The following is a 27,601-nucleotide window of genomic DNA, read 5'->3' on the forward strand; positions in this document are numbered from 1 at the left end:
TTACGTTACTTTCGCGAGAAAGCCTCGTTTTTTTTTTTTTTTTTTTTTTTTACACCGAACAAGAAATGTTTCTATAGAATTTCATTAGGGTGCAGCGCATAGGAAATACTTGAGGTCCTATCCCTGACAGCAGCGTGTTTCCTTTCAGGGCGGGTGTGACGCCCACTCCGCCTCTTCACTTGCAACAACTTCACTTTCTGTCCACAGCACTGCAGCCATCTTGCACTTAAGTCTCGACCGTACATGAATTTCGAAAAAGGACACTTCTTCTTTTTGTAAAGCACACTAACAATTCACTGAAAGTCGCCGTTGGCTAGTCTCAAAAGGGTCAGTTAATGCAGCCGCAAAAACGAGTCGCTTGGGACGCACTGTTTACCGAAAACATTTGGAGACCGCGGCTGCGTTTACTGCTGAGAACCGACCCTTCAGAATGACAGTAGATGCCATTAGGACCGCCTTTTAGGCCGCGGAGCAGCCAATCACAGCTCAACTCAAGAGGACAGGCTGCCCTGCGCATGCGCATGTCACTTGGTAAGTCCAGTGCAGACGAGCCTTCACTTCTCGCCAGCTCGCGAAGAGTAAAGATGGCGGCTGTCCCTGGTCTGCTGGATGAGCTTAAATTACACAGAGAGGTGAATAGAGCCGTAGTTTGTCACGCTGAACGCTCCGTAGTCTCACAATTGTTGTTGTTGTCTCACAATAACCACTTGGGAAGGCACGAGACAAGTGACCATTAAATATTGCTCAGCGCGCTATCGTCCTCTTGGGACTTGCGTCAATAAGATAGCTAGGCAGGCAGGTATGCTGTAACTCCTTAATACTGTGTTGTTCTCCTTATGTAGGAAGGAATACGCCGGCAGGGAGATGAGTAGATGCGCCAAAGTGTAGTCCCATCACTTTCTTCATTGTTTCTGCTCCTAACAAGTTGGAAGCGTATGGGGTGTCTGCATAACGACGTCCCCATGGTTAGTCGGCGGACTTTGCCACGGGACACGAGGCTGGCAGAACTCTCATTGTCAGTGTTGGTGTAACTAATCGTCCTCACTCGTCAGGAGGAAGCGGGCTCGTAGTCTGTGCACACGTTCAATGACCAATTATGAACTGTCACAATTCAGGAAGTGCCGTACCTCCAGCGGGAACGACAGTGGCGAGTTGTAACACCTACCCCGTGACTTGTGTCAGTAACTCTGCACCCGTGTTGTCCAAGGGTTTGCCCAATTTAACGACCTCGTCAAGCACCGTCATCCAGACGCCGATCCCCAATTCGCTCGGAGTAATCGCCTCAACTCCGACTGTGTCCCCGGCATCAGGAGCCACCGTCACCCTCGTCAGGCCTCCTTTGCAAACCGTGGAGTTGGGTCCAACTTTAAACGGGAACAATGATGGGGTACGGGCAGTGCCTCCCCCGATCAAGGCAGAGTCCCCCGCCACCAACATCCAGGCTCTATCGCAGCTCCCTGTCAGTTGTGACGCTGCTGCTCCTCCTCGTCTCGCTGGTCCAGGTGGTGTGCAAACACTAACGCAACAGATTGTATCACCCAGGCTCCCTTTGACATCCCCGGGGCAGCCCAGTATACATAACATCCAGCTTCCACCAGGTGAGTGTACTTTGCAGACAGTTCAACTTTGCAGACAGTTCAACTCTACAGTGTGTGTGTGTGTGTGTGTATATAATGTAAATCGCCATGAAACCCACAGAAATTCAAAAATCATATTTTATTAAAGGATACATTTTTTTGCACCATTTGGGCTTGACTGGTTGCAAAAGTACTCACACGCACGTACTTAAGTAGAAGTACACCTGCTCATAGAGAAAAACTGAGTAAAAGTAGCTTCTGAGTGAACTAGTGAAATGAAACTTACTGAAGGACAAAACCCCTTTTACTGTTAGTTACATTCACCCATTACCCATTTTGATAATCATAATATAAAAAAAAAAGGTTTACGCCAAAATAATTTTCTCTTAACTTTCATTGTGCTCCTACTGAGAAGGAACTAAGCTTGTGATAGCTGTTACTATACTATCAATACATGTTCCCTTACCTTCGCTAATATTATGAACTGAGGCAAAAAGTTAATGATGATTAAAAAAAAATATGCGTTAACTATGTTTTTTATTTTAAGATCAAATGGAATGTTTGTGAACGCTAGAAGGTTTTGTTTTTTAGGCTGGTAAATGACACAGAATTCACCAATTTATGGCACTGACAACATCAAACAATTTCCTTTGAAGATTCTAATTCTTAGTCTAAAATTCCTGGATAAGGGAATCTTGCGTCTAGAGATGTATTTAAAAAAATTAATGTATTTTTTCGACAAAGTACGAAGCCCATTTTAAACTAATGAGTAGAAAAGTACAGATATTCATGTAGGAAGTATAAAGTCTTAAAAATAGTCAAACTACAGGTACGTTAAAAGTACTTAATCATAGGAACCAAGTATTGTTTTTGTACTTAATTTATTTCAAACACTGGTCTTGGAATTTCGTTTCATTTACAGCATGAATGTAGCAGCCTATCTGATTGTCTGTTGGATTGGACTTTAACATCATATGTTTTCCAACTTTCTTAAGGGATGGTGCTTGTACGCTGTGAGACTGGACAATTGTTGATGATTCCTCAGCAGGCGCTGGCCCAGATGCAGGCACAGGCGCAAGGAGGCATGGCACCCAGAACTGCTACACCAAACATACCTCCAGGCCAGGTTGTATCTCATACTTTAATATATATTTTTTGTCTTTTCTTATTGAGATTTTCCATTTTTAGTCAGTGCATGCCCCTCTATGGTTCATTAGTCCTGGGCAATGTATCGAGAAGCTCGATTTGATCAGTATTTCATTAATGCCTGATTTGGCAAAAGGGTATCATTTTACTTTCTATACTTTTTGGTACTCTGTGGAATTTCAATAACTTGAAGATCCTAGCCATAATTAATCCCCCAAAAAGCTAACGTCTATCATTTGGAAAAAAACAAAGGCTGCAAAATATGTATAAAATAGTCAAAAATCCTCTGAAAATGACAAATGTTATCAAGTATGACGCTTGTATCACATTAAACAGTCGACGACTCGGTGACATTCCTGTAATGTAAACAAAGCAATGCCGCAGAGCGATCCTGGTGGCAGTTGAAGAGCTTAGGGTTTTGTCTTTGATTTGTGGGTGGGGCAGGAAGATAAAAAAAATTGTCATTCATGGATGAGATAGAAAGTGTTCATGGGGCTTTGTTTACCTTAGCGCTAGCAACTACTAACTAGTATCGTTCTGTGAATGGTCACCCAAATAGTTTGACAGTGGTCAGACTGTTGCTGTCTGAGTAAACTGTTCTGGACAGTTGGGTTTATATATATATATATATATATATATATATATATATATATATACACACACACACACACATAGTGTGTGATTTTCTTCATAACTTGCCGCATTGTATTCGTTCCATATCACATTTCTTCAACATGTCTTCCTCCTTTTGATTTCAGTCAGACTGCGCATGTTTAGTTACATTGCTGCCATCTAAGGGTTAAGCGATGGATGCCAACAACAGAGCCAAACCCTGAGAAATACTGTACATTAAGATAAATATTGAAGCTGTAATCTATTGATTTGTTATAGCGTAGTGGTTCTGTTGAACACTAAGCAGAATTATTTTTATTCTGTGACTTAATATACTAGGCGGCATGATGGAGCAACTGGAAAGCGTTGGCCTCACGGTTCTGAGGTCCCGGGTTCAATCCCGGACCCCTCTGTGTGGAGTTTGCATGTTCATGCTACTTTTACTCCGTTACAGTGATATAAATGTTGCTGGGTACTTCTATTTGTTGATTATTGCTTCTTTATCAAGTTCTCCGTGCATGAGGCTGTGACTTTGACCTGTGCTTTGGGCGCTGTTTGTGCCAATCCAATTTCAGCGTTGGTGACATTTATGTCTAGTTCATCAATCAAACGACAAGAAAGGCACGCAACTCCTCCTATTGGGCTTCCTGGGCATAGGTATTAACACCAGCCCTACTCATCATTGTGCCTGAAGGCTTCTTTGTACTCACGTCACTGCAAGTCTCCTGCATATATTTTGTTTTTATAATCTCGCAACCCAGGGGTTCAGTTTTGAAACGACTGCAGTTCTTGTCGTATTGTCTTGGATGCCTCTTGGTGGAGTTTCTTCAGCATTTTGGTCATTTCTAGTCATTGTTTTTACTTTCCTTTCCGTAGCGAAGAATACAGAAAAAACAATGGCGACCGTGGAAGAGTGTCTGTTTGACCAGATGATACATTTAATTGACCCCTCTGTACAGGGCACTTAACCACGCCTCCTGAAGTGACGTCACGGCACGTGCGCTGACGTAAGACAAACAGTAAAAATGGCAAATACAATACATTCCGAACTGAGACAGACTCCATGCTTTTGATTTCATTCAAATCAACGATATATTATAGATTCTAAATAGAATACATTCTTAACTGAGAGAGACTCCATGCTTCTGATTTCATTCAATCATTCACACGTAGCAATGTTATGCGAGCGGAGAACGTCTCATTCATTTATACGAGACCTGTATTAAAAATCAAATTTAGGGCATATCTTCATGCAAACACAGTTTGGTTAAGCTTCGACCGCGAGCCAGCAAGAAAGCGACACGTTTGTGCAGTCCGATCATCGCTAAATATCGTTCAACAAAGAATAACTGTGTCAATCGATCACACGCAGCAGTGTTATGCTAGCGAAGACCTTCGAATTCATTTATACGAGACATGTATTGAAAATCAAATATAGGGCATACCTTCGTGCAAACATATCTGTTCCGGTTGATATTAGATGGATTTAGTTGATGATGCGGTCTTCCACAAAGTTTGATTCATCGAAGGCATTTTTCGTACTGGGTCTTCGGTTTTGGAAAGGGTACGAATCGAACTCGACCAACTAGCCTTTCAGGATACCTGTTGCCACTATTGCAAAGTCCGTGACTACACCTCTTAACCATATTTTTTGTTAAATAACCCAAATACGCTAACAAAACCTATACTGGACCATGCAATGTTGTCTGAGAAAATGGCGGGAGCAAAAACGGGTTTTGGTTTATGCAGATCTCTGGCCTCTGATTGCTCAGTGACGCGGATTGCGCAATATCCACGGAGGGGTCAATTATGGTGCAGAAGGTGGCGGTGTAGGTGGTATCTGGAGCCAGGAGGAACATCATCACAGCATGTGACTAAAACAGGCCAATCACGAGAGATGAGCCCTGCGTCTCTTGCTGCGGAGCAAGATTTTTTAAATCTGCGTGGCTGGCTATGCGGAGGTGCTGTGTGGGGCAATGCATATGTCATGTGATGGAATGCGGGCGTTGGCGACCGTGGGAGTATGAATTAGCCTTAAGAGGCCACCATCTTGGGACAAAATAGTGCTGAGTTTTAATTCTGCCTTTTTAGATCTGATTCATTGCTTGCTCATTACCGTGAGAGCAACAATGTGCTACTCTTTTATTACTTTGACGAACAAAACGGCTTTCTTGTCTGCCCAAACTGTCATGTTTCAGCTCATTTATAACATTATTAAAGACTGTGGAGTGAATTTACACATTCAGTAAAGCTAATTTGCTCAGTACGCTGTACTTTTTACTCATTTTTTTTTCAGAGGGCTACTTTTCACTTTTCTTAGTCACTTTAAAATAACAGTACTCATGCTTTAGTACAATATTGAGCTACACTACCCACCAATGGAGGGGACATCTTCTATTGCTGCTCTCACGTTTAAGGAACATTTTAGCGCAGCAGATCAGCCAGTATCATATTTGTTGCACTGGTATATCTTATTGAGGTGCTTCGGATCATGGCCCTGATTGTGGTTCCAGCAGAAACGCGAAGCACACATAGCTTTTGAGGACAAGAGTTGATTCGCAAGTACATCTTGTACTAAGGAGATAACGCATGTACAATTATGTAATTAGTTGACAGATGTTAATGTTAAATGCTTGAGTGATTGAGCGATGTTAGGGATTATGTCACAACACGAACTAACTTCAAATTTAGCAAGGGATAATAAAAACAGAAAAATATTTTACTTCACATTTTCTTGGAGGATGCATTTGGGATTAGCCTTTGAAGTTGGTAATAGTGAAAAATGAAGTGAAACAAAGAGTGATTTTAGTCAATGCTTTTCCAGTATAAAATTGAAAGAGGAGGATGCTATTCATGTGATGCAGCTTGAAGCTGGGATCAGGAGCAGGTGGAGATGGGTCTTGCTCAAGTTGGAAGCCAACTCAGAAAAGCAAAGAAAGGAGGAAAATTTAATTTTAATCTGAAATTTGTACATGTACTTGAGCAGTGTAAATAAGTTTTTCTAGGTGAAGACAATGTATTTTGCCTTATTGTATTCTTCAGTCATTTGATTTAAAATAAAAACAATTCTCAACGGATCCTCCCCCTTAGCCTCCGACAAGGTTATTTTTATAAAAAATTTTTTTGGTCACCTTTTTCATCCCTTTAGTGTTTTTGTGTCTGTAATAATTGCCATAATACTTTCTTATGGTCTTTCATCTTTTTTTTATTTTTGGGGCTGTGTTTCTCATTTTCATGTTTTTATTTGGTTGCATCACTAATGTTGAGGTAATTGTATTTTCAAAATGCTGTGAAAGAAAAATATTGGTATTTTATTTCTGTTCATAATTGGTCAGTAAGTCTTCTGCTTTTTAATGTAAACTTGATCGTGTCCTGTTTTATTAACTTTAATTCAATAACTATTAAGTCATTTCGACATTAGGGGCAAAAAAAGTGGTATCAAATTTAGGACTTATCTCCCAGAACAATTGTTCATCCATGTCATTTCTCACCTGAAAAGTCTAGGTAATGAGTAATTTATTCATTTGTCGGTAAAGTACTGGTGTATGTGATATAGATTAAGATACATTCACATGATCTAATGTGAGGCAGTATAGGAGCTGTATTGTACACTTAAGATAATAATTGAGGCTGCAACTATCTATTATTGTAATTTATTATCTGATTATACCCCCATTAATCAATGGATCAGATTTTTAAAAATTGTGAGTTGTACCTTTATTCAAAAACCGGACATTATTTCAAATTGACAGCCGAAAATGCACAAACACATGATTTCAATTCGTGGTTTGGTCCGTAATGTCAGGAAAATCGGCAATATTGAGCGTTTTCCATAGTAAAGATTTTTGCAAATGTCTTATTTTGATGAAACAGTCTGCTCTACTATCATATTAAATATTATTTACCTGTACTGCTTTATTCAACTATTTCCTGCTTGAGCTGAAATTTCAATCTTTTGGCCAATTTTAAGTTAAACAAAGTGTCTCAATGAATTATCAAAAAATATTGCTTCTTGTAATTTATTAGTTCTTTGTTGAATAGTTGTGCCTATAATAATAGTTCTGTTCATTTGATTGTTAAACTAATATAATTATTGTGCTTGCACTATGTAGTGATGCTGTGTCTTTGCTGATGGAACCCAAGTAACCAAAATATAAACCCTTCTCTGTTTGAGGGAGCGGAGCTACATCCACAACAATTAAGATTGTTTGTTAAAATAATCTTTTTTTTTTTATAATTGTTACTTTATCTTTGTCAATGCAATGTTCGGATACAACTTAAGAGATCTTATTAGGTATGGATGGTGTCATGTGGATGCATACTTTGAGAGAGAAATGAGTGTAAATTGTCCTCTGCCTTTTGCCAGGCTCCTGGAAACAGCATAATTAATAGACATACAACTCCCAGCACCATTATCAGACAGGGCTGTCCAACTCCAACATCGTTGCCTTCCACCACCACTCTTCGTAGACCTCCTGTCCTTCAGGTATTTTAGGATTAACATTTTAATGCATTTTATGTTTATCTATCTTTTGATGATGTCAGTAATCGGCTGCATCATGTAAACATTCCTCATCACCGACGATTTATTCTGTATGTATATTTAAATGTCATTTGTTTGCTTTGTTTTTGAAGATCTAATGTTGGTCATGATGGTGGTACTTGTCGAGCAAAGCATTTTAGCAGGGGGTACTTGGTGTAAACAGTTTGAAAGCATGGCGGGACAGTGGGGCAGCTGTAGAGCGTTGGCCTCACAGTTCTGAGATCCTGGCACCGCCTTTATGGAGTTTGCATGTTCCTCCCTGTGCCTGGGTGGGTTTTCTCCAGGTACTCCGGTTTCCTCCCACATTCCAAAAACATGCATTTATTGGAGACTCTAAATTGATTGTGAGTGCAACTGTTGTCTGTCTCTGTGTGCCCTGCTATTGGCTGACAACCACTTCAGGGTGTACCCTGCCTCCTGCCCGATGACAGCTGGGATAGGCTCCAGCTATCTCACGACCCTCGTGAGGATAAGCAGCTCAGAAAATTGATGTTCTGAGGCATTGCTAGGTAATTGGGAGATACTATCAAGCAGATGCAAAAAATGACTTGGATGTTCTTGTAATTATGTAATGATGGTATCTTTTGAAGGTTTATAAAATAAAGGATTTTCATTTTTCATGTTTATATCTTCTGATTTACCAGTTCAAAGGTAAAATTGATTAAAATAATGGTAAGACACGAAAAATTAAGTGATCGGATTCAGAGATTTTTCATATTCATGATAAAAAAATTCCACAATTATGAGGACCTCTCCCTCCCCTGCAGGGTTCAGTGGCGCCGGCCATGCCAAGAATGAGCCAGAGAAGTCAAACAGTTGGGAACACGGTTCCGTCAATTACAATGAGTAAAGTAAGTACTTTCATTGGAATGATGGAGCTCTATATTTAAAAGCCCCGGAACTGTATCCAGTAGTATCCCTGAGACAAAGGTCTTTCTGCTGCCTATTATAAATGTGTTAAAACGGTACGTGAGTGGAACAGAGTCTAAATGAGGCCTTTACTCCCATTAGGACACAATGGAGAATGTGAACAAATGTAGGAACTTCTTGTCTACACTGATCAAGCTGACTTGCACAGGCAAGCGATTAACCGAGGCTGCCAGTGTGAAACAGCTGGTTAAAGACCTACTGGTGAGTCACGATGACGGTACATACGAGATATTAATTGCATTTACAAATACATTCATATCAGCTCTTTCATCAGGAGAATAAACTAGAAGCTGAGGAATTCACCAGCAGACTATATAAAGAGCTTAACTCATCGCCCCAACCGTACCTAGTGCCTTTCCTTGAGGTAAGGTGTCTTATATCCTCATCTTGCTCTTCATGTTTGGTTTCTCCTAGCAAACTTGGCACACAGCCATAATCTCTATGGCCAAATTAAGGTTTACGGTCAGAACTATCCAATATCTGTTTGCAATATGTGGCCTGAAAAGGTGCTCTTTAGCGATGCTTTCCTCTATTTCCATCACTAAAATATGCAATTCAATTTTTTTAAATTTCACACACAAAACAGCAGTCAGCAGCTTTCAAAACAAGGAGTTAAGTGTTTATTCCTCGTAACTAGACAAAAACAGCGTAGCTTGATAGCAGAAATGAAAACTGCGTGGCACCAGCTATGTGTAGCAGGGGTTAACCAGTGATCACTGATTTTATTTTTTTTTTAAAAAGCGCAGTCGTCATATGTTAGGGAATCACAGCATGCTGACTCGTTATGACTGTAACCCTAAGGACACATTTAATGAATTAATTTGAATTAAACACGATTTAAACCAAACACACACTCAAACCCCACCAATGTTCATGGTTCCATATCTTACAAAAACAACTTTTTCAATGTAATTGGGATGTAATATTATCTATTGTGCCAATGTAAATGTGAAATATGAATTAAAGTTGACCACACATTTCTGAGTTCTTCTGAAATCGGGTCTTTCAAAGGTCTCAAACTTCCCTAACACATTAGCGAAGATCCCCGCCATCCCTTTCTGCTCCAGAGCCAGTGCTATCAACTTAAAGACGTGTGCTGTCAAAAGTGGGTGTTTGCCACGGAGGCAACCAATCAGAGAGAAGGGTCTTTGCTAAATACACTGTATTTACCAAGAGAATACAAAACTGGGTCAAACAGAAGTAGCTGTCAGTGGAGCCCTTTCTGGACACTCGGATGACAAAATTAATTAATTAATTTTTTAAAAATGAAATTGACACTTTTATACTAAATCCATTTGAGAGAGTCATTCTGTGGAGGTCTACATAGTGAAAACAAGGGATGTTAAAACAGTAACCCAACCAGCACCCTGCTTTCTGGGTTCTTCCTGGTGACTGTTGGTGCATGCTATTAAACATCCATCCATCATCATCCATGCATCCAACCATTTTCTTAGGTGCTTATCCTCACGAGGTTCAGGGGAGTGCTGGAGCCTATCCCAGCTGTTATCGGGCAGGAGGTGGGGTACACCCTGATTTGGTTGCCAGCCAATCGCAGGGCACATGGAGACGGACAACAGTCACACTCACAATCAGAGTGTCCAGTTAATGTTTCTGGGATGTGGGAGGAAGCCGCAGTGCCCGGGGAAAACCCATGCAGGCACGGGGAGAACATGCAAACTCCACACAGGCGGGGCCGAGATTTGAACCCTGGTGCCCGGAACTGTGAGGCCAATGCTCTACAGCTGCAACAATGTGCCACCAAGCTATTAGCCGAATCCAGAACATTAAAAAATTCTGTCTATACATAACATTTCTTCTTCAATTGGTCAGAATGTGTAAATTTTAGAGTAAAAACGAATAAAACTACAAAATGATTTAGCACCTAGTGAAAGTTTGTTTAAACTACAGGTAGTGCCCAAAACAGCGTCTTTAAAATTCTTGCACAATTCTCAATTGCAAATCTGCAATTGCTATCATCTTCTTCTTTTCCTTTCGGCTTGTCCCGATATGGGTTACCACAAGGAATCATCTTTTTCCATTTGCACCTATCTCCTGCATCTTCCTCTAACACCAACTGCCCTCTTGTCTTCACTCAGAACGTCTGTCAACCTTGTCTTTGGTCTTCCTCTGGCTCTCTTGACTGGCAGCTCCTTCCTCATCACCGTTCTATCAATATACTCACTCTCTCGCCTCTAGACATATCCAAACCATCGAAGTCTGCTCTCTTGAACCTTGTCTCCAAAACATCCACCTTTGGCTGTCCCTATAATGAGCTCATTTCTAATCCTGTCCATCTTGCTCACTCCTAGAGAGAACCTCAACATCTTCATTTCACCTCCAGCTCTGCTTCCTGTTGTCTCTTCAGTGCCACTGTCTCTAACCTGTACATCATGGTTGACCTCACCACTGTTTTATAAATTTTGCCCTTCATCCTAGCAGAGACTCTTCTGTCACATATCAGACCTGACAATTCCCCCACCCGTTCCAATCAGCTTGGACCCGTTTCTTCACTTCCTTACCACACTCACCATTGCTCTGGATTGTTGAGCCCAAGTATTTGAAGTCATCCACCCTCGGTATCTCTTCTCCCTGGAGCCTCACTCTTTCCCCCTGCACCCATCTCATTCACACGCATATATTCAGTTTTACTTTGACTAATCTTCATTCCTCTCCTTTCCAGTGCGTGACTCCATCTTTCTAATTGTTCCTCCGCCTGTTCCCTGCTTTCACAGCAGATCACAATGTCATCTGCAAACATCAATGTCCAAGGGGATTCCAGTCTAACCTCATCTGTCAACCTATCCATTACCACTGCAAACAGAAAGGGGCTCAGAGCTGATCCCTGATTCAGTTCCAGCTCCACCTTAAATTGCTATGCAAAAATAATTTGTATAACAGTAAATCCTATGCAAAAGAAAATGTACTTTGGAGCCAGAGGTTGACAGTTCAGTAATGTTTGCTAATTTGTCTGCAGAAAAATCTTCCCGCCTTGAGGCAACTTACACCAGACTCTGCAGCCTTCATCCAGCAGAGTCAGCTTGCCCAGCCATCATCTGGATCAGTCTTGTCCACCTCACAAAGCGCCACCACAGTTGTCCTCAGCAGGACTGCTCCTCGTCTCACCACTCAAATTAACAGACCCCAGCTTCAGCCAAATGTTAGCAAGCCTGGACTGACACCATCACTTGTAAATATTTTCCACTAATATCCATGTTTTAATATTAATTTATTGCAGAGCTGCCAAATGTTACGAAAGGTATATCACGCAAATAAATGAATGTCATGTTATGGCTGTAACACCGGCTTGGGCAGGAGGTGGTAGTGGAATCCAGGGTCTGATATTACCGTTGGATCTACATTGAACAGCTGCTTGCTGCAGGCTCTGTTATTGTGACCCCCTTTCTCAACGGATTGTAAGTCACTGATAATCACCTCCTTGGTAGTGAATAACATAGATTTACGGTATTACCATGTTTCTTAGGGAGGCAAGGAATGGATAAGCAAAGGCGATTTCAAAGCTAATCACTAAGTTATTGTTGCAAGCAGTTGGAAAACATCGAAATAAGATTGAGATATAAATACAAGAAATAAGATTTCGAGATATAGATGTAACCTAATACACATCCACACAGGATACTCCATCTGAATCGGATATTAGTTCGTATGTGACTGCACATATCACTTCAGAACATGGACAGGTTAAGAGTCTGTCTGTCTGTCTATATTTGTAAAATAAGATAACCTTTGTTTGTCCCACAATTGGTAAATTTGCATAATTTCAGCAGCAGTTGTGGATAGAGGATTATAAATGGCATCCAAGGAAAAAAAACATTTTTTCCTCTAACGTACGTCTTGAACTTTTACAAGAAGTACTTGTTAAAAATAGAAACCAAAACTATTGTCTACAATAACTATACTGTTCAGTCTGTCAGAAATGTTTGTTTGCAAAATAGTGGAGTTTTTACTTTTGAGATCTGATTTATTGCTTGCTTCAATACTTTTATTTATTCACCAAGGTTCACAACAGAATTGGCAAAGATAATCCATATTTTTGATAATGGAGTGTCAAAATCTTGTGTATTGGTACTTTGATTCAGGTTACAACTGTCCACCATTACAAGGTTGATGTAACAAAATCATTAAAATGACAAATATTGATGCCATAATATATTAATGATTATGACCGATCCATAGAAATGCTCTTGACAACATTTTTAAAACATAGAAATTAAAACAAATTTGGACATTGTTCTGGAAGTTATTTTTTCTTATTTGGCAGCTCTGTTATTTTCTCCAACCAAAGTAACTTTAACCAGTGACTTTCCAAGTAATAACTGACAAACACTTTGCAGGTCCTCCAGCCTCAGCAGCAGAGAGCAATGCTGAGACCTCAGGTCCCCATAGCCGTGTCCCCTGTGGTGAATCTCAGGAATCAAGCCCCTGGTCGCATCGTGCTGGGGCAGCCACCGGTCCAGTTTAAAGAGCTGAAACCATGTGAGTGTATTATTTTGTGACCTCTTGCCGATTAGTAAATTGTTATTTTTATGTTGTCCATTCACACTATTTGTCTGTCTTCCACTCTCTGGCAGTTCCCGTCAAGCCGGAGGCGCCAGCTGTTTCCAGGCAAAGTGCGGCTGCAGTCTCGAGTCTAGCCCAAAATAATAGGCTAAAAGAAGCAGGTGGTACTTTCAAGTAAGATTGTGGAGCATTTTAATCCAACAAATTCATTCAATGAGTAATTGTTCTAAGGTTATTTTTCATTACGTGCAGAAGGGATGTACATTCAAAAATTCATCCATTCATAAAAGTAGTTGATTAAAATAAACTTATTTCAAGAAAATACATGTTTTGTTTGGAATAAAAAGGATATATATTTAATTAAAAAAACATAATGGAAACAGCACAGCCTGATTGAAATGTCTACACATTTACATGCACAATCCACCTGCAACCAAACAAAGTGAAGCATAAAGTGCAATATACCGTTTGTTGACTTGCATGTTTGTCCAATACCAGAAAACTCCTGCTGTCACCTTCAGTTTTTGTTGGCCGATGAAGTATTTCAATTTTCTTTAACATAATACAACAACCATATACATTACCATTGTAATTAAAATAACGTGTGTATGTAAATTATTTTATCTATCCATCCATTTTCCCTTCGACTTATCCTCACTGGGGTCACGGGTGCACTGTTGCCTATCACATTACAGGAGCGAGAGGCGGGGTACTCCCAGAGCTGCTCGCCAGCCAATTGCATATAAACAACCATAGGCACTCATCTCGACACTTACCGACAATTTCGTCTTCAATCAACCTATAATGCACATTTTTGCAATGTGGGAGGAAATCTGAGGACCTGGAGAAAAGTCACAGGCATTGGGAGAACATGCAAACTCCACACAGGCTGGATTTGAACCCTGGTCCTCAGAACTGTGAGGGAGATCTGCTCACCAGTCAATAACTATGCCGCCTGCAAATCCTTTAATAAACCAATTTAACGATTAATGATCATTAAGGCAATTGCTAGAAAGCACCCTCCTCACATATCTTAACAGACAAATGTAAACCATACGTGACTCTGCTGTATTTGGCTTGTAGGTGAAATATCTGGATATACCTGAAATATACAGGTGAACTAATAACATGTCAATCTGTTAAATTTTTCAGTACTTTTTGCACAACTTGGTAGTTTCTAACGAGAAGATTACGGTTCCTGGTTCAATTAGAATCAGTGCAATCAGTTCTCTTCAGCTTGCTCTTCACATTTGGACATCATGGGAGCAAGACCAATAATTTATCAATAATACTCAGCTAGGCTTCAAACAGGAGGTCCTCAGAGGAAAGAGCATTGAGCTTTGAAGGTCACACATCAAGAGCAGGTTGCAATAGCGATATAGTGTGATGAAGTCTCAGAAAGGCATAAAAATGTATGTCTTTGGAAAAGAAAAATTAAGACCTCTGCAGAGCCTTGTGGAAAAATGTACATGCATGTTAAAAAGTCTCGAGAAATTAAAATGAAGTTCAGTGGTAAAGGTCAGATTGCATTTTGTGGGTTCTTCCTGAAAGTTCTCCTTAAAGCTGAAGACCTGTACTGTACCTTTGTATGTCAATAAAATAATATGGTGTGATTTAATTACTTTGGTAGGTAAATTGGCATCACTGTACCTATTTTCACAGAGATGACGACGACATCAATGATGTAGCCTCCATGGCTGGAGTAAACCTATCTGAGGAAAGTGCCAACATCCTCGCAACCAATTCAGGACTTGTAGGAGCAGTGACACATTCCTGTAAAGATGAGGCTTTTCTTTCCTGCGCCATGTTACAGAGGAGAATTCTGGAGATTGGTGAGACACGAGAGCTAAGATCCATATGCTCCTGCTAATTCCTTTGTAATAATCATCTTATAAAATGTTGTTGGTCACTAGTTTCACAATTGGCAGTATGCTGATAAATTCTCAAGGTACAATTGTGATTAGAAGTTTACTTGGGCATCTCCTTCAATGTCATTAATTTGTGACTTAATAATTTGAACTTTAAGAGTCATGCCAAATTTTTAATTCCACTATAATTCCTTTGGGGGGCTGGGTGGATTTGACCACTTAGTAATATTTAAGATCATTCAATTGGTTGAGACCTGACATTCTTGACAAAAATCTGCTGCCATCTAAGAAAATGATGAACATGAAACAAAGGTGGAAATTTGAGTACTATAATGATCCAAAACATATTCTCAAGGGAACTTTCAATCGGTTTCAAAGAGGTTAAAAATAAACTGGCTAGAATGGCCCGGTCACTCAACTTACTTGAATCCAATCAAAAATCTATGGAGAGAAGTGAAATTCAAGGTCTTTAAAAAAGAAACGTACAGAACCTTCAAGCTTTGAAGACTGCTTGTGTGGATGAATGGGCCAAAATCACACCAGAACAATGCATATGACTAACTTCTTAGTTCGTAGAGAAGGTGTCATAAAACTGTCATTGCAAACAAAACTTTTGTACAAAGTATTTATAAAAAAAAAAAATAAATACCAGTTGACTTATTCAATGCTTTCCGTGTCATTTCACATTACACCACAAAACCTATTTCCAAGCTTATTTGTTGTGCTTTCTTTGTATGTATGGACTTGTGAAACTTTTGTCAAGAGCGCCTTTGAAAATTTTTTTTTGTGAGCGGGAAATAAAGGAAAAGTGTTAAAAACTTGTCTGCATTGTATGTGCAAAGGTGAAGCGCCAGGGAGTAGATCAGATTTTTATTTATTTATTTTTTTTTTCAGTTCAGTTGATTTTTGCCCGACATACGGTACATGCAGCTCCTAATGGTATTTAAGGTATAATGGGCATCACCCTTTCTACTTTAGGCTGCAGGCATGGAGTGACAGATTTTGGTCCAGAGGTACTAAATTGTGTCTCTCATGCTACTCAACATCGGCTCCGCGATTTGCTGGAAAAGGTTTCCCTCGTGGCACAGCAGAAAAATGGCAATTTCAAGGTTTGTTTACAGCCGTAACACTGTCATCATGTGTCCCTGGTTCCCTGTAGTTTAGAAATAGCACCATGATGCCCACAATTACTTTTGGAAACTATTTTATTGATCATAAGTGATGACAATCTTTTCATGTTTTTAACATGTTTATTGTGCTTCTTTTGTCAGAAATACCAAACTTTTTTTTTTTTTTTTTTTTTTTTCAAAAAACACAAACCATTAGAAGTCTTACATTTAAGAATGGGCGTGTCCTCTCAATTAAACTCTTGACATTTTGTTTCACAGAATAAACTCTAAAACTTTTCTCCTGGCAGGAGGAGGACAACCATGAAGTGTGCAGTGATGTTCGTTCTCAGCTTAAGTTCTTTGAGCAACTGGATCAGTTAGAGAAACAGCGGAAGGAGGAACAGGAAAGAGAGATTCTCTTAAAGGCGGCTAAGGTATATTAAAGTGCCCACTACATCAGGGTTCGCAATGGGAAAGCAAATCTATTTGGAATCATTCACCAAGTTTCCAAGCGTTTCTCTTATCGATTCTGGTAAGAATAATGCCAATGTTGTAGATTTTTGACTGTCTGACATACATGGAATATCTGGCCTCCAAGTGGTATTAATAGGCTACATCACTAACCATTCTGAGTAAAGGTCCTGAATTGTCACCAAAAGCAGCAGTAATTTTACATTGCAGGACTGGGGAAAAAAAAAGACACCACTACTAAACCCTTTCTGTGCAAAATAATGCATTAAAGATACATTTTGCATGAATGCAAAAACTGAAACGAGAAGTTACTGTGATTACCGTGATATTACCGAGCTGGACTTTCTTTATTTTTAGTTTATTCAATGTCCATAACTTCTCAATTTTTTTTTTGTTTTTAAATACATTGTTTTTTTGTGTTACGAGCTAGTACAAGCAAATTATGCAAAAATATTTCCTCTCGTAAACATCGCAATTGCAACACTGTTGCGGTCAACTGAGCAAGTGGGATGCCACAGATATTGAACAACATGGCCTTTTTGAGCTGGGTGGTGACTCCTACCTTGGAGGGTCAAAGTCATCAACATATTTCATGTGTTTGGATGGCAAGAACATCAAAAGACCAAGGATTCCAGTATATTGTACTGCGTACAGTTGTGTACATAACCGTAACATTTACGAACATCGACCACCCAACATTGACGCTGCCACAGCTTGCTTGTGTAGCCCATCTTCATATATTTGGGGGACAAAATAGCTGCACCGTGACTTGCCAAAGACTTGAAAGCTGCTGTCTGATTGGTTGGTACATTACAACTGAGTGTGCTCTAGCTACAGCCATTATATGAAATTATTGCTCCAACTAATATCAGCAGACATCATCCTGGAGTAAACTACACATCAAAAATGCTCCCCAAAAAGACTACAGCCATTTGAGATTTCAGAGAACATTGTGTATTTGTTGTGAAAATACTGACAATTCATGAATTAAAACTTTGGAAAAAGTTAAGTTGTTGGAGAGTCAGGTCTGGTCCAAGTTTGTGTGTTATGCTTTGAAGTACAGTGGGGTTTTTTTTTCAGGCAAAAATCATGAAAAGGAGTGCATTACAATCGATTGATTGTATGTTTAGAATTGGGAAAATATGATTATTGTTCCTTCATGTTTTTTTTTTAATTGAGGACCGTTAAAAGACTCGGAATGAAATCAATAAGCAGAATTGAAAATGGAAAAATCTTACCCAATCCCATCCCTACTCAGGACAATGTTGAAACTGGCTAGAGGTTCCTGAATTTTGCGGAATGGGGAAAATGAACAATACATGGACACTGACAGTGTTGATAATTTTTGTCAATGCAGTCTCGAGCCCGTCAAGAAGACCCAGAACAGCTACGTCTGAAACAGAAAGCGAAAGAGGTCAGAGAAGTCAGTCTGTTTAAATTACTGTGAATGAAAATGACTGTCTGTGTTGGGGGTGGTGTCCCCCCCACCCCCCCTTCTCCCGGCCCCTCTCTCCTCCAGATGCAGCAGCAAGAACTGGCACAGATGAGACAGAGGGAGGCTAATCTGACTGCTCTTGCTGCCATTGGCCCGAGAAAGAAGAGGAAGATTCCAGACTCTCCATCTTCCACTGCTGTAACAGAGGTAAAATTGACTGCCGGACTTTGACTTTAGCCACATTACCATCAAGTAGTACTACGGTCTAGCTAGTACGATTAAAATCAACAAACTATGAATGTAAATATATACATCACTGTCTCTCTATCTACAGTGCCTTGTCCATGTATTTGGCCCCCTTGAGCTTCTCAACCTTTCGTGACACTTCAGGCTTCAAACATAGATATAAAATTTTCTTTTTTTTTTTTTGTCACGAATAAACACGTGTGACACAATCGTGAAGTGGAACGAAATTTATTGGATATTTTATACTTTTTTAAAATAAATAACGTGAAAAATGGGGTGTGCAATATTATTCGGTCCCTCAACTTTCAGGGCAGCAAACTCAATCCAGAGGTTCAGTGAGGATTTCTGAATAATTCCAATGTTGTCTGATGATAAATAGAATCCACCTGTGTGTAATCAAGTCTCTGTATGAATGCACCTGTTCTGTGATAGTCTCAGGGTTCTGTTTAAAGAGCAAGAGCATCATGAAGACCAAGGAACACACAAGGCAGGTCCGAGACACTCTTCTTTTCCTTTCGGCTTGCCCCGTTAGGGGTCGCCACAGCGTGTCATCTTTTGCCATCTTAGCCTATCTCCTGCATCTTCCTCTCTAACCCCAACTGCCCTCATGTCTTCCCTCACCACATCCATAAACCTTCTCTTTGGCCTTCCTCTCGCTCTTTTGCCTGGGAGCTCATCCTCAGCATCCTTCTACCAATATACTCACTCTCTCGCCTCTGAACATGTCCAAACCATCGAAGTCTGCTCTCTCGAATCTTGTCTCCAAAACATCCAATTTTGGCTGTCCCTCTAATTAGCTCATTTCTAATCCTATCCAACCTGGTCACTCCGAGCGAGAACCTCAACATCTTCATTTCTGCCACCTCCATTTCTGGTTCCTGTTGTTTCTTCAGTGCCACAGTCTCTAATCCGTACATCATGACCGGCCTCACCACTGTTTTGTAAACTTTGCCCTTCATCCTAGCAGAGACTCTTCTGTCACATAACACACCAGACACCTTTTGCCAGCTGTTCCAACCTGCTTGGACCCATTTCTTCACTTCCTTACCACACTCACCATTGCTCTGGATTGTTGACCCTAAATATTTGAAGTCGTCCACCCTCGCTATCTCTTCTCCCTGTATCCTCACTCTTCCCCCTCCACTTTTCTCATTCACGCACATATATTCTGTTTTACTTTGGCTAATCTTCATTCCTCTCCTTTCCAGTGCATGTCTCCATCTTTCTAATTGTTCCTCTGCATGCTCCCTGCTTTCACTGCATATCACAATATCATCTGCGAACATCATGGTCCAAGGGGATTCCAGTCTAACCTCATCTGTCAGCCTATCAATTACCACTGCAAACAGGAAGGGGCTCAGAGCTGATCCCTGATGCAGTCCCACCTCCACCTTAAATTCCTCTGTCACACCTAAGGCACACCTCACCATTGTTCTGCTGCCATCATACATGTCCTGTACTATTTTAAGATACTTCGCTGCCACACCAGACTTAGGCATGCAGTACCACAGTTTCTCTCTTGGTACTCTGTCATAGGCTTTCTCTCGATCCACAAAGACACAATGTAGCTCCTTCTGACCTTCTCTGTACATTTCCACGAGCATCCTCAAGGCAAATAATGCATCTGTGGTACTCTTTCTAGGCATGAAACCATACTGTTGCTCGCAGATACTTACTTCTGTCCTGAGTCTAGCCTCCACTACTCTTTCCCATAACTTCATTGTGTGGCTCATCAACTTTATTCCTCTATAGTTCCCACAACTCTGAACATCCTCTTTGTTCTTAAAAATGGGAACTAGAACACTTTTCCTCCATTCTTCAGGCATCTTTTCGCCCGCTAGTATTCTGTTGAATAAGTTGGTCAAAAACTCCACAGCCATCTCTCCAAATTGCTTCCATACCTCTACCGGTATGTCATCAGGACCAACTGCATTTCCATTTTTCCTCCTTTGTCGTGCCTTTCTGACTTCCCCCTTAGTAATCATTTCCACTTCCTGGTCCTTCACTCTTGCCTCTTCAACTCTTCCTTCTCTCTCATTTTCTTCATTCATCAACTTCTCAAAGTATTCTTTCCATCTATTTAGCACACTACTGGCACCAGTCAACACATTTCCATCTTACATCTTTCTTATCCTTAATCACCCTAACCTGCTGCACATCCTTCCCTTCTCCATCCCTCTGTCTGGCCAACCTGTAGAGATCCTTTTCTCCTTCTTTCGTGTACAACCTGGTGTACATGTCTTCATATGCCTCTTGTTTAGCCTTTGCCACCTCTACCTTTGCCCTACGTCGCATCTCGATGTACTCCTTTCGCCTCTCCTCAGTCCTCTCAATATCCCACTTCTTCTTCACTAATCTCTTTCCTTGTATGACTCCCTGAGTTTTGGGGTTACACCACCAAGTCTCCTTCTCCCCTTTCCTACCAGATGACACACCAACTACTCTCCTGCCTGTCTCTCTGATCACCTTGGCTGTCGTCGTCCAGTCTTCCGGGAGCTTCGGTTGTCCATCGAGAGCCTGTCTCACCTCTTTCCGGAAGGCCGCACAACATTCTTCCTTTCTCAGCTTCCACCACATGGTTTTCTTCTTAATCTTCCTACCCACCACCAGAGTCATCCTACACACCACCATCCTATGCTGTCGAGCTACACTCTCCCCTACCACTACTTTACAGTCAGTAACCTCCTTCAGATTACATCGTCTGCACAAAATATAATCTACCTGCGTGGTTCTACCTCCTCTCTTGTAGGTCACTAAGTGTTCACTCCAGCCATCTCCATCCTTTTTGCAAAGTCTACCACCATCTGTCCCTCAAAGTTCCTTTCCTGGATGCCGTACTTACCCATCACTTCTTCATCGCCCCTGTTTCCTTTACCAATATGTCCATTACAATCTGCACCAATCACAACTCTCTCGCTGTCTGGGATGCTCAGAACTACTTCATCTAGTTCCTTCCAGAATTTCTCTTTCAACTCTAGGTCACATCCTACCTGTGGGGCATAGCCGCTAACCACATTATACATAACACCCTCAGTTTCAAATTTTAGTCTCATCACTTGATCTGATACTCTTTTCACCTCCAAAACACTCTTAGCCAGCTCTTCCTTTAAAATAACCCCTACTCCATTTCTCTTCCCATCTACTCAGTGGTAGAATAATTTATACCCTGCTCCCAAACTTCTAGCCTTACTACCTTTCCACCTGCTCTCTATGATGCACAGAATATCAACCTTTCTCCTAATCATCATGTCAACCAACTCCTGAGCTTTTCCTGTCATAGTCCCAACATTCAAAGTCCCTACACTCAGTTGTAGGCTCTGTGCATTCCTCTTTTTCTTCTGACGCTGGATCCGGTTTCCTCCTCTTCTTTGTCTTCGACCCACAGTAGCTGAATTTCCACCGACGCCCTGCAGGTTAGCAGTGCCGGGGGCGGGCGTTGTTAACCCGAGCCACGACTGATCCGGTATGGGTTTCTTTAGATGAACGCTCATATTTGTTTGTCACAGTTTTTACGCCAGATGCCCTTCCTGACGCAACCCTCTGCATTTATCCGGGCTTGGGACCGGCCTACAGATTGCACTGGTTTGTGCCCCCATAGGGCTGTATTAGGTCCGAGACACTGTTGTGGAGAAATTTAAAGCCAGATTTGGATACAAAAAGATTTCCTAAGCTTTAAACATCTCAAGGAGCACTGTGCAAGCAATCATATTGAAATGGAAGGAGTATCAGAGCACTGCAAATCTACCAAGACCCAGCCGTCCCTCTAAACCTTCACCTCAAAGAAGGAGAAGACTGATCAGAGATGCAGCCAAGAGGCCCATCATCACTGGATGAACTGCAGAAATCTACAGCTGAGGTGGGAAAGTCTGTCCATAGGACAACAATCAATCGTACACTGCACAAATCTGGCCTTTATGGAAGAGTGGCAAGAAGAAAGCCGTTTCTCAAAGATATCCCTAAAAACTGATTTTAAAGTTTGCCACAATCCACCTGGGAGACACACCAAACATGTCGGACAAGGTGTTCTGGTCAGATGAAACCAAAATCGAACTTTTTGTCCACAATCCAAAAGTATATGTTTGGTGTAAAAGCAACACAGCTCATTACCCTGAACACACTGCTGTCAAACATGGTGGTGGCAGGCTCATTGTTTTGGCCTTTTCTTCAGATGGTTCAAATTGATGGGAAGATGAATGGAGCCAAATACAGGACCATTTTGGAAGAAAACCTGTTGGAGTCTGCAAAAGACCTGAGACTGGGACGGAGATTTGTCTTCCAGCAGGACAATGATCCAAAATATAAAGCCAAATCTCCAATGGAATGGTTCACAAATAAACGTATCCAGGTGTTAGTATGGCCAAGTCAAAGTCCAGACCTGAATCCAATTAAGAATCTGGGCAGAGCTGAAGACTGTTGTTCACAAATCCTCTCCATCGAACCTCACTGAGCTTGAGCTGTTTTGTAAGGAAGAATGGGCAAGAATTTCAGTCTCTTGATGCGCAAAACTGATAGAGAAATCCCCCAAGCGACTTGCATCCATAATTGCAGCAAAAGGTGGTGCAATAATACTTTGTTGCACGGCGCCGAATAATATTGCACGCCCCACTTTTCACGTTTTTATTTTTAAAAAAAGTTTCAAATATCCAATAAATTTCGTTCCACTTCACGATTGTGTCCCACTTGTTGATTCTTGACAAAAAAATTGTAATTTTATATCTTTGTTTGAAGCCAGAAAGGTTGAAAAGTTCAAAGGGGCTGAATAGTTTCACAATGTACTGTATCTGTCTCTCTCTCTATATATATATTTATCACTATATAGCTATCTCTCTCTCTATGTACAGTGAAGAAAATTAGTATTTGAACACCATGCTATATTGCAAGTTCTTCCACTTAGAAATCATGTAGGGGTCTGAAATTTTCATCATAGGTGCACGTCCACTGTGCGAGAGGTAATCTAAAAAGAAAAATCCAGAAATCACAATGTAAGGTTTTTTTTTTTTTTTTTTTTTATAAACAATGTGTTACAGCTGCAAAAAAGTATTTGAACACCTAAGAAAACCAATGTTAATATTTAGTACAGTAGACTTTGTTTGCAATTACAGAGGTCAAACGTTTCCTGTAGTTGTTCACCAGGTTAGCACACACTGCGGGAGCGATTTTGGCCCACTCCTCCACACAGAGCTCTAGATTGGACAGGTTTCTGGGCTGTTGCTGAGAAAAAACTGAGTTTCAGGTCCCTCCAAAGATTTTCGATTGTGTTTAGGTCTGGAGACTGACGAGGCCACGCCAGAACCTTGATATGCATCTTACGGAGCCACTCCTTGGTTTTCCTGGCTGTGTGTTTCGGGTCATTGTCATGTTGAAAGACCCAGCCACGACCTATCTTCAATGCTCTGACTGAGAGAAAGAGGTTGTTCCCCAAAATCTCACAATACATTGCCGCGGTCATCCTCTCCTTAATATAGGGCAGTCGTCCTGTCCCATGTGCAGTAAAACACCCCCAAAGCATGATGCTACCACTCCCATGCTTAACAATAGGGATGGTGTTCTTGGGATGGAACTCATCATTTGTCTTCCTCCAAACACAGTTGGTGGAATTGTGACCAAAAAAATTCCATTTTGGTCTCCTCTGGCCACAAAACTTTCTCCCATGACTCCTCTGTATCATCCAAATGGTCTTTGGCAAATTTAAGACGGGCCTTGACATGTGCTGGTTGAAGCAGGGGAACCTTCCATGTCATGCATGATTTCAAATCATGACATTTTAGTGTGGTCCCAGCCCTTTCCAGGTCATTGACCAAGTCCTGTTGTGTAGTCCTAGGCTGATTTCTCACCTTTCTAAGAATGGTTGAGACCGCACGATTGTGTGATATCTTGCATGGGGCTCCACTCCGATTAGACTCCATGTTTAGCTTCTTCCATTTTCTAATGATTGCTCGAGTCTTACTGATTGTATGGGGTGGACAGGTTTCTTTATGCAGCTAACGACCTCTCACAGGTGCATCTGATTCAGGATAATACATCGAGTGGCGGTGGACTTTTAAAGGCGGACTAACAGGTCTTTGAAGGTCATAATTCTAGCTGATAGACAGGTGTTAAAATACTTATTTGCAGCTGTATCACACAAATAAATAGTTAAAAAGTCATACATTGTGATTTCTGGATTTTTCTTTTAGATTATCTGTGTCACAGTGGACATACACCTATGATGAAAATTTCAGACCACTCCATGATTTCTAAGTGGAAGAACTTGCAATACAGCAGGGTATACTTATTTTCTTCACTGTAATTTTCTCTCTCTGTCTCTGTCTCTCTATCTTGGGTCGGCATAAAATGTCAATTATTGTCCAATAAAGATGAGGCAGATTAAAATTTAAGTGAAGACAAACTTTTGAAGCCATGTAAATTCCATATAGCATATTAAATTTTTTAAAACTAATACATCTGAAATTAAAACAATTGTATTTGTGGTCACGAGGTACAAAGGCAAGAAACAACAGCTGTGCATAAATATTGACAAGGTAAAGTGCATGGAAACTGTTTTTCTCTTGGTAACTATTAAACAAAAAAATCCACGATAATAAATTTGTTCGTATGGTCGCTTTCCTCTAATTGATTTGCCGTTGTCTACAGCAGTGGTCCCCAAGCACCGGGCCCTGGACTGGTTCCGGTCCATGGACTATTATGTATCGGAATAATACTTGATTTTTTTTTTTTTTTTTCTTATGGGTGTCTTATTTTGAAAGACAACCACTTCTGACCTCTCCTCATTTCTGTGCTTGACTCTTTGGCGGGTCTTTTTCTTGCGTTAGCAATCCGGGATAGCCCTCATAAAATGAACCAGAAAGATTTCACTGGAGAGTTTCTTTGGAAAGGGTGTACAAGCCAACGATTTGATTTTTTTTTTTTAAATGTCCACCTAATTCTATTGATTTGGAATGCTAATGGCATTGATCTGTGGTTGTCAGTCTAAGCACATCATGTAAATAAAATTGATTTTTCAAAGTGGTTCTGCTCAAATGAGGTTCCTCCAAGTGGCTGTCTAGAACAGATAGGTGAGGGCAGCTTCACCAACAATTGCCTGCCATTATTTTTCAACCGGGAAATAAAAATACATTACCTCAATATGTAGTTGGTATGTCACAGTCATTGTTGGCAATTCCTCTCTCCCCGCAGGGATCAGGCCCCAATCTTTCAGGGGGTGCTGGATCATCAGGCTCCAGGCCCACACGGCAGCGGATCACACGTGTCAATCTCAGGGACTTGCTCTTATGTTTGGAGAACGAGCGATTTACCAGTAGCTCCAGTTTCCTCTACAAAGGCTTTCTTAAATAGGCGGAGACGAGGAGAGTCTAGTGTGTGGAGAGAGTCCTCCCAGCACACTGAGGGCAAACAAGGTTCCAAATGCAGAGTAGTTGAAATTGTGGTTTTTTTTCACAGAAAGAAAGAGGACCTAAAACGTCAAAGTTTATACTGTAACTATACATTGAATCACCTTTCTACCTCCCCCCCCACAAAGGCTTAGTTATTTCCTAAGTAGCGATGGACTCTCACAATCTTCCCTCTAAAAATCTGAGAATTGAATTTTGACGGGTCAATGATAAATGAATTTATGCAAGTAAGCGCTCACTAGTTTAATTTTCTTGTTCCTTGTTGGTATTTGCATTACACTTTGAAGCACTGAAAATAACCATTTTTGTTCAAAAAGATGCCACAATCATATTAAATCATTATTTTTGGTGATATATTTTTTTAAAATGTACATCCACACAGTTTGACCTACTGAATTGCCTTTCTAACTATAAGCCATATAGCAACTTCTGCTGTAACCCACAAAGCAGTACAGTAAATATCTAGCTCCTCATTACTAAGACTGGATTTTATTTGATGTATATTTATTTACCAAATTTGTTCTTGAATCAGTTCAGTTATTTATTTAATTTTATTTTATGCATTGTCATATGCCTTGTGTGTGTGTGTGTGTGTGTGGTGTGTGTGTGTGTGTGTGTGTATATATATATATATATATATATATATGTGTATGTGTGTATATATATATATATATATATGTATATATATATATATATATATATGTGTATATATATGTGTATATGTATGTGTGTGTGTGTTCATTAATTTTTTCATAACTTTTATGGTGTTGTAGATTTCAACGTGTGAAGTGCTTCTAATCTAAAAACCTTTGTCTTGATTTAAATATCTCCCAAGTCACATCCCAATTTTTAGCTGCCAATATTTCACTGTTTTTCTTTCTAATAGATATTGGCATTATGTCTCTTAACTGAATATATTTTGTGCTTTCAGCCCTTTTATCTTTTAGTATCTTATTGGGGGGAAATGTGTATATTTGTAAGTGTTCCATCTTAACTTTTACATATTTTTAATAGCTGTGAAAATTCACCCATATTAAAACAAATGTTTTATCAAATGAACATTTTGAATAAATTAACATTTTTGCAAGTAACCTTATCCTATCTTCTGTCCGTCTCCTGTCTACAATTTATTTCTCATACCACACTAGGAGGCAGTGTTGTATTAAAATACAAGGCCGGATTGCTTGGGACTCATCCCGCACCCACTACAGTACTACCCTTAGTAAACATTGACAAGAGGTCCAAAGTAAATCCCGTTTGGTGGTTAGGAATGCACATTGTGGGGTACTTTGCATTTGTGCATGAACATATATCATGAATGTGCACTCGCTTGCTGCCACATTCACTATTTTTCATTTGTCTATTCATGCCTTTTAGTCTTATTTTTACTGCACTTAATACTGAACATCTGCATTAACTTGGCCACTCGGCAGCAACATGGGAAATGTCAGTTTCAAAATTTATTTTACAGCTTTGACAGTCACAATGGGTCTGTGGGTCTTAATATTTTGAACTTAAGCACTTTTTATAATTTACATAGTCACTCCCACAAAGCTGAAGTTGTATAGGCGGGTTCACAACCCTTGTCCTGCACGCTCCTGTCCTGTCCTTGTCCTGTTCTAGCGTGTCCTGTCTTTTCCTCACAGGGTGTGGCAATACTGCCCCATACAACTGTTTCATTGTTCTAGACATATCATGATTTACTTTTTTCATCTTGTTTCCTACTAGTGCTTTGTCTTTTGTCTTCTTTTTTCA

The 27,601-nt window shown here is 40.4% G+C and overlaps 1 protein-coding gene across 2 annotated transcripts; it reads left to right on the forward strand.

Annotated features, from left to right (window-relative positions):
* The first annotated feature begins 61 nt into the window (after window positions 1–61).
* On the forward strand, window positions 62–26,942 carry taf4a (TAF4A RNA polymerase II, TATA box binding protein (TBP)-associated factor). 2 transcript variants are annotated; one of them, XM_061832493.1, is made up of 16 exons: window positions 62–632; window positions 843–1,598; window positions 2,573–2,703; window positions 7,702–7,821; window positions 8,646–8,729; window positions 8,890–9,009; window positions 9,083–9,172; window positions 11,783–11,995; window positions 13,161–13,302; window positions 13,398–13,500; window positions 14,989–15,158; window positions 16,173–16,303; window positions 16,612–16,737; window positions 18,132–18,188; window positions 18,294–18,416; window positions 18,544–18,606. In XM_061832493.1, exons 2-16 carry the CDS (start codon window positions 1,097–1,099, stop codon window positions 18,589–18,591), a joined length of 2,160 nt encoding a protein of 719 aa, XP_061688477.1. In that variant the 5' UTR covers window positions 62–632; window positions 843–1,096; the 3' UTR covers window positions 18,592–18,606. The 2 variants fall into 2 exon arrangements, with proteins under 2 accessions (XP_061688477.1, XP_061688475.1); XM_061832491.1 differs by lacking the exon at window positions 18,544–18,606 and adding an exon at window positions 25,632–26,942 and having other exon boundaries at window positions 65–632.
* Window positions 26,943–27,601: the final 659 nt, after the last annotated feature.

The sequence above is a fragment of the Syngnathoides biaculeatus genome, chromosome 10 (genome assembly GCF_019802595.1).
Source record: "Syngnathoides biaculeatus isolate LvHL_M chromosome 10, ASM1980259v1, whole genome shotgun sequence".
Classification (NCBI taxonomy): Eukaryota; Metazoa; Chordata; class Actinopteri; order Syngnathiformes; family Syngnathidae; genus Syngnathoides; species Syngnathoides biaculeatus.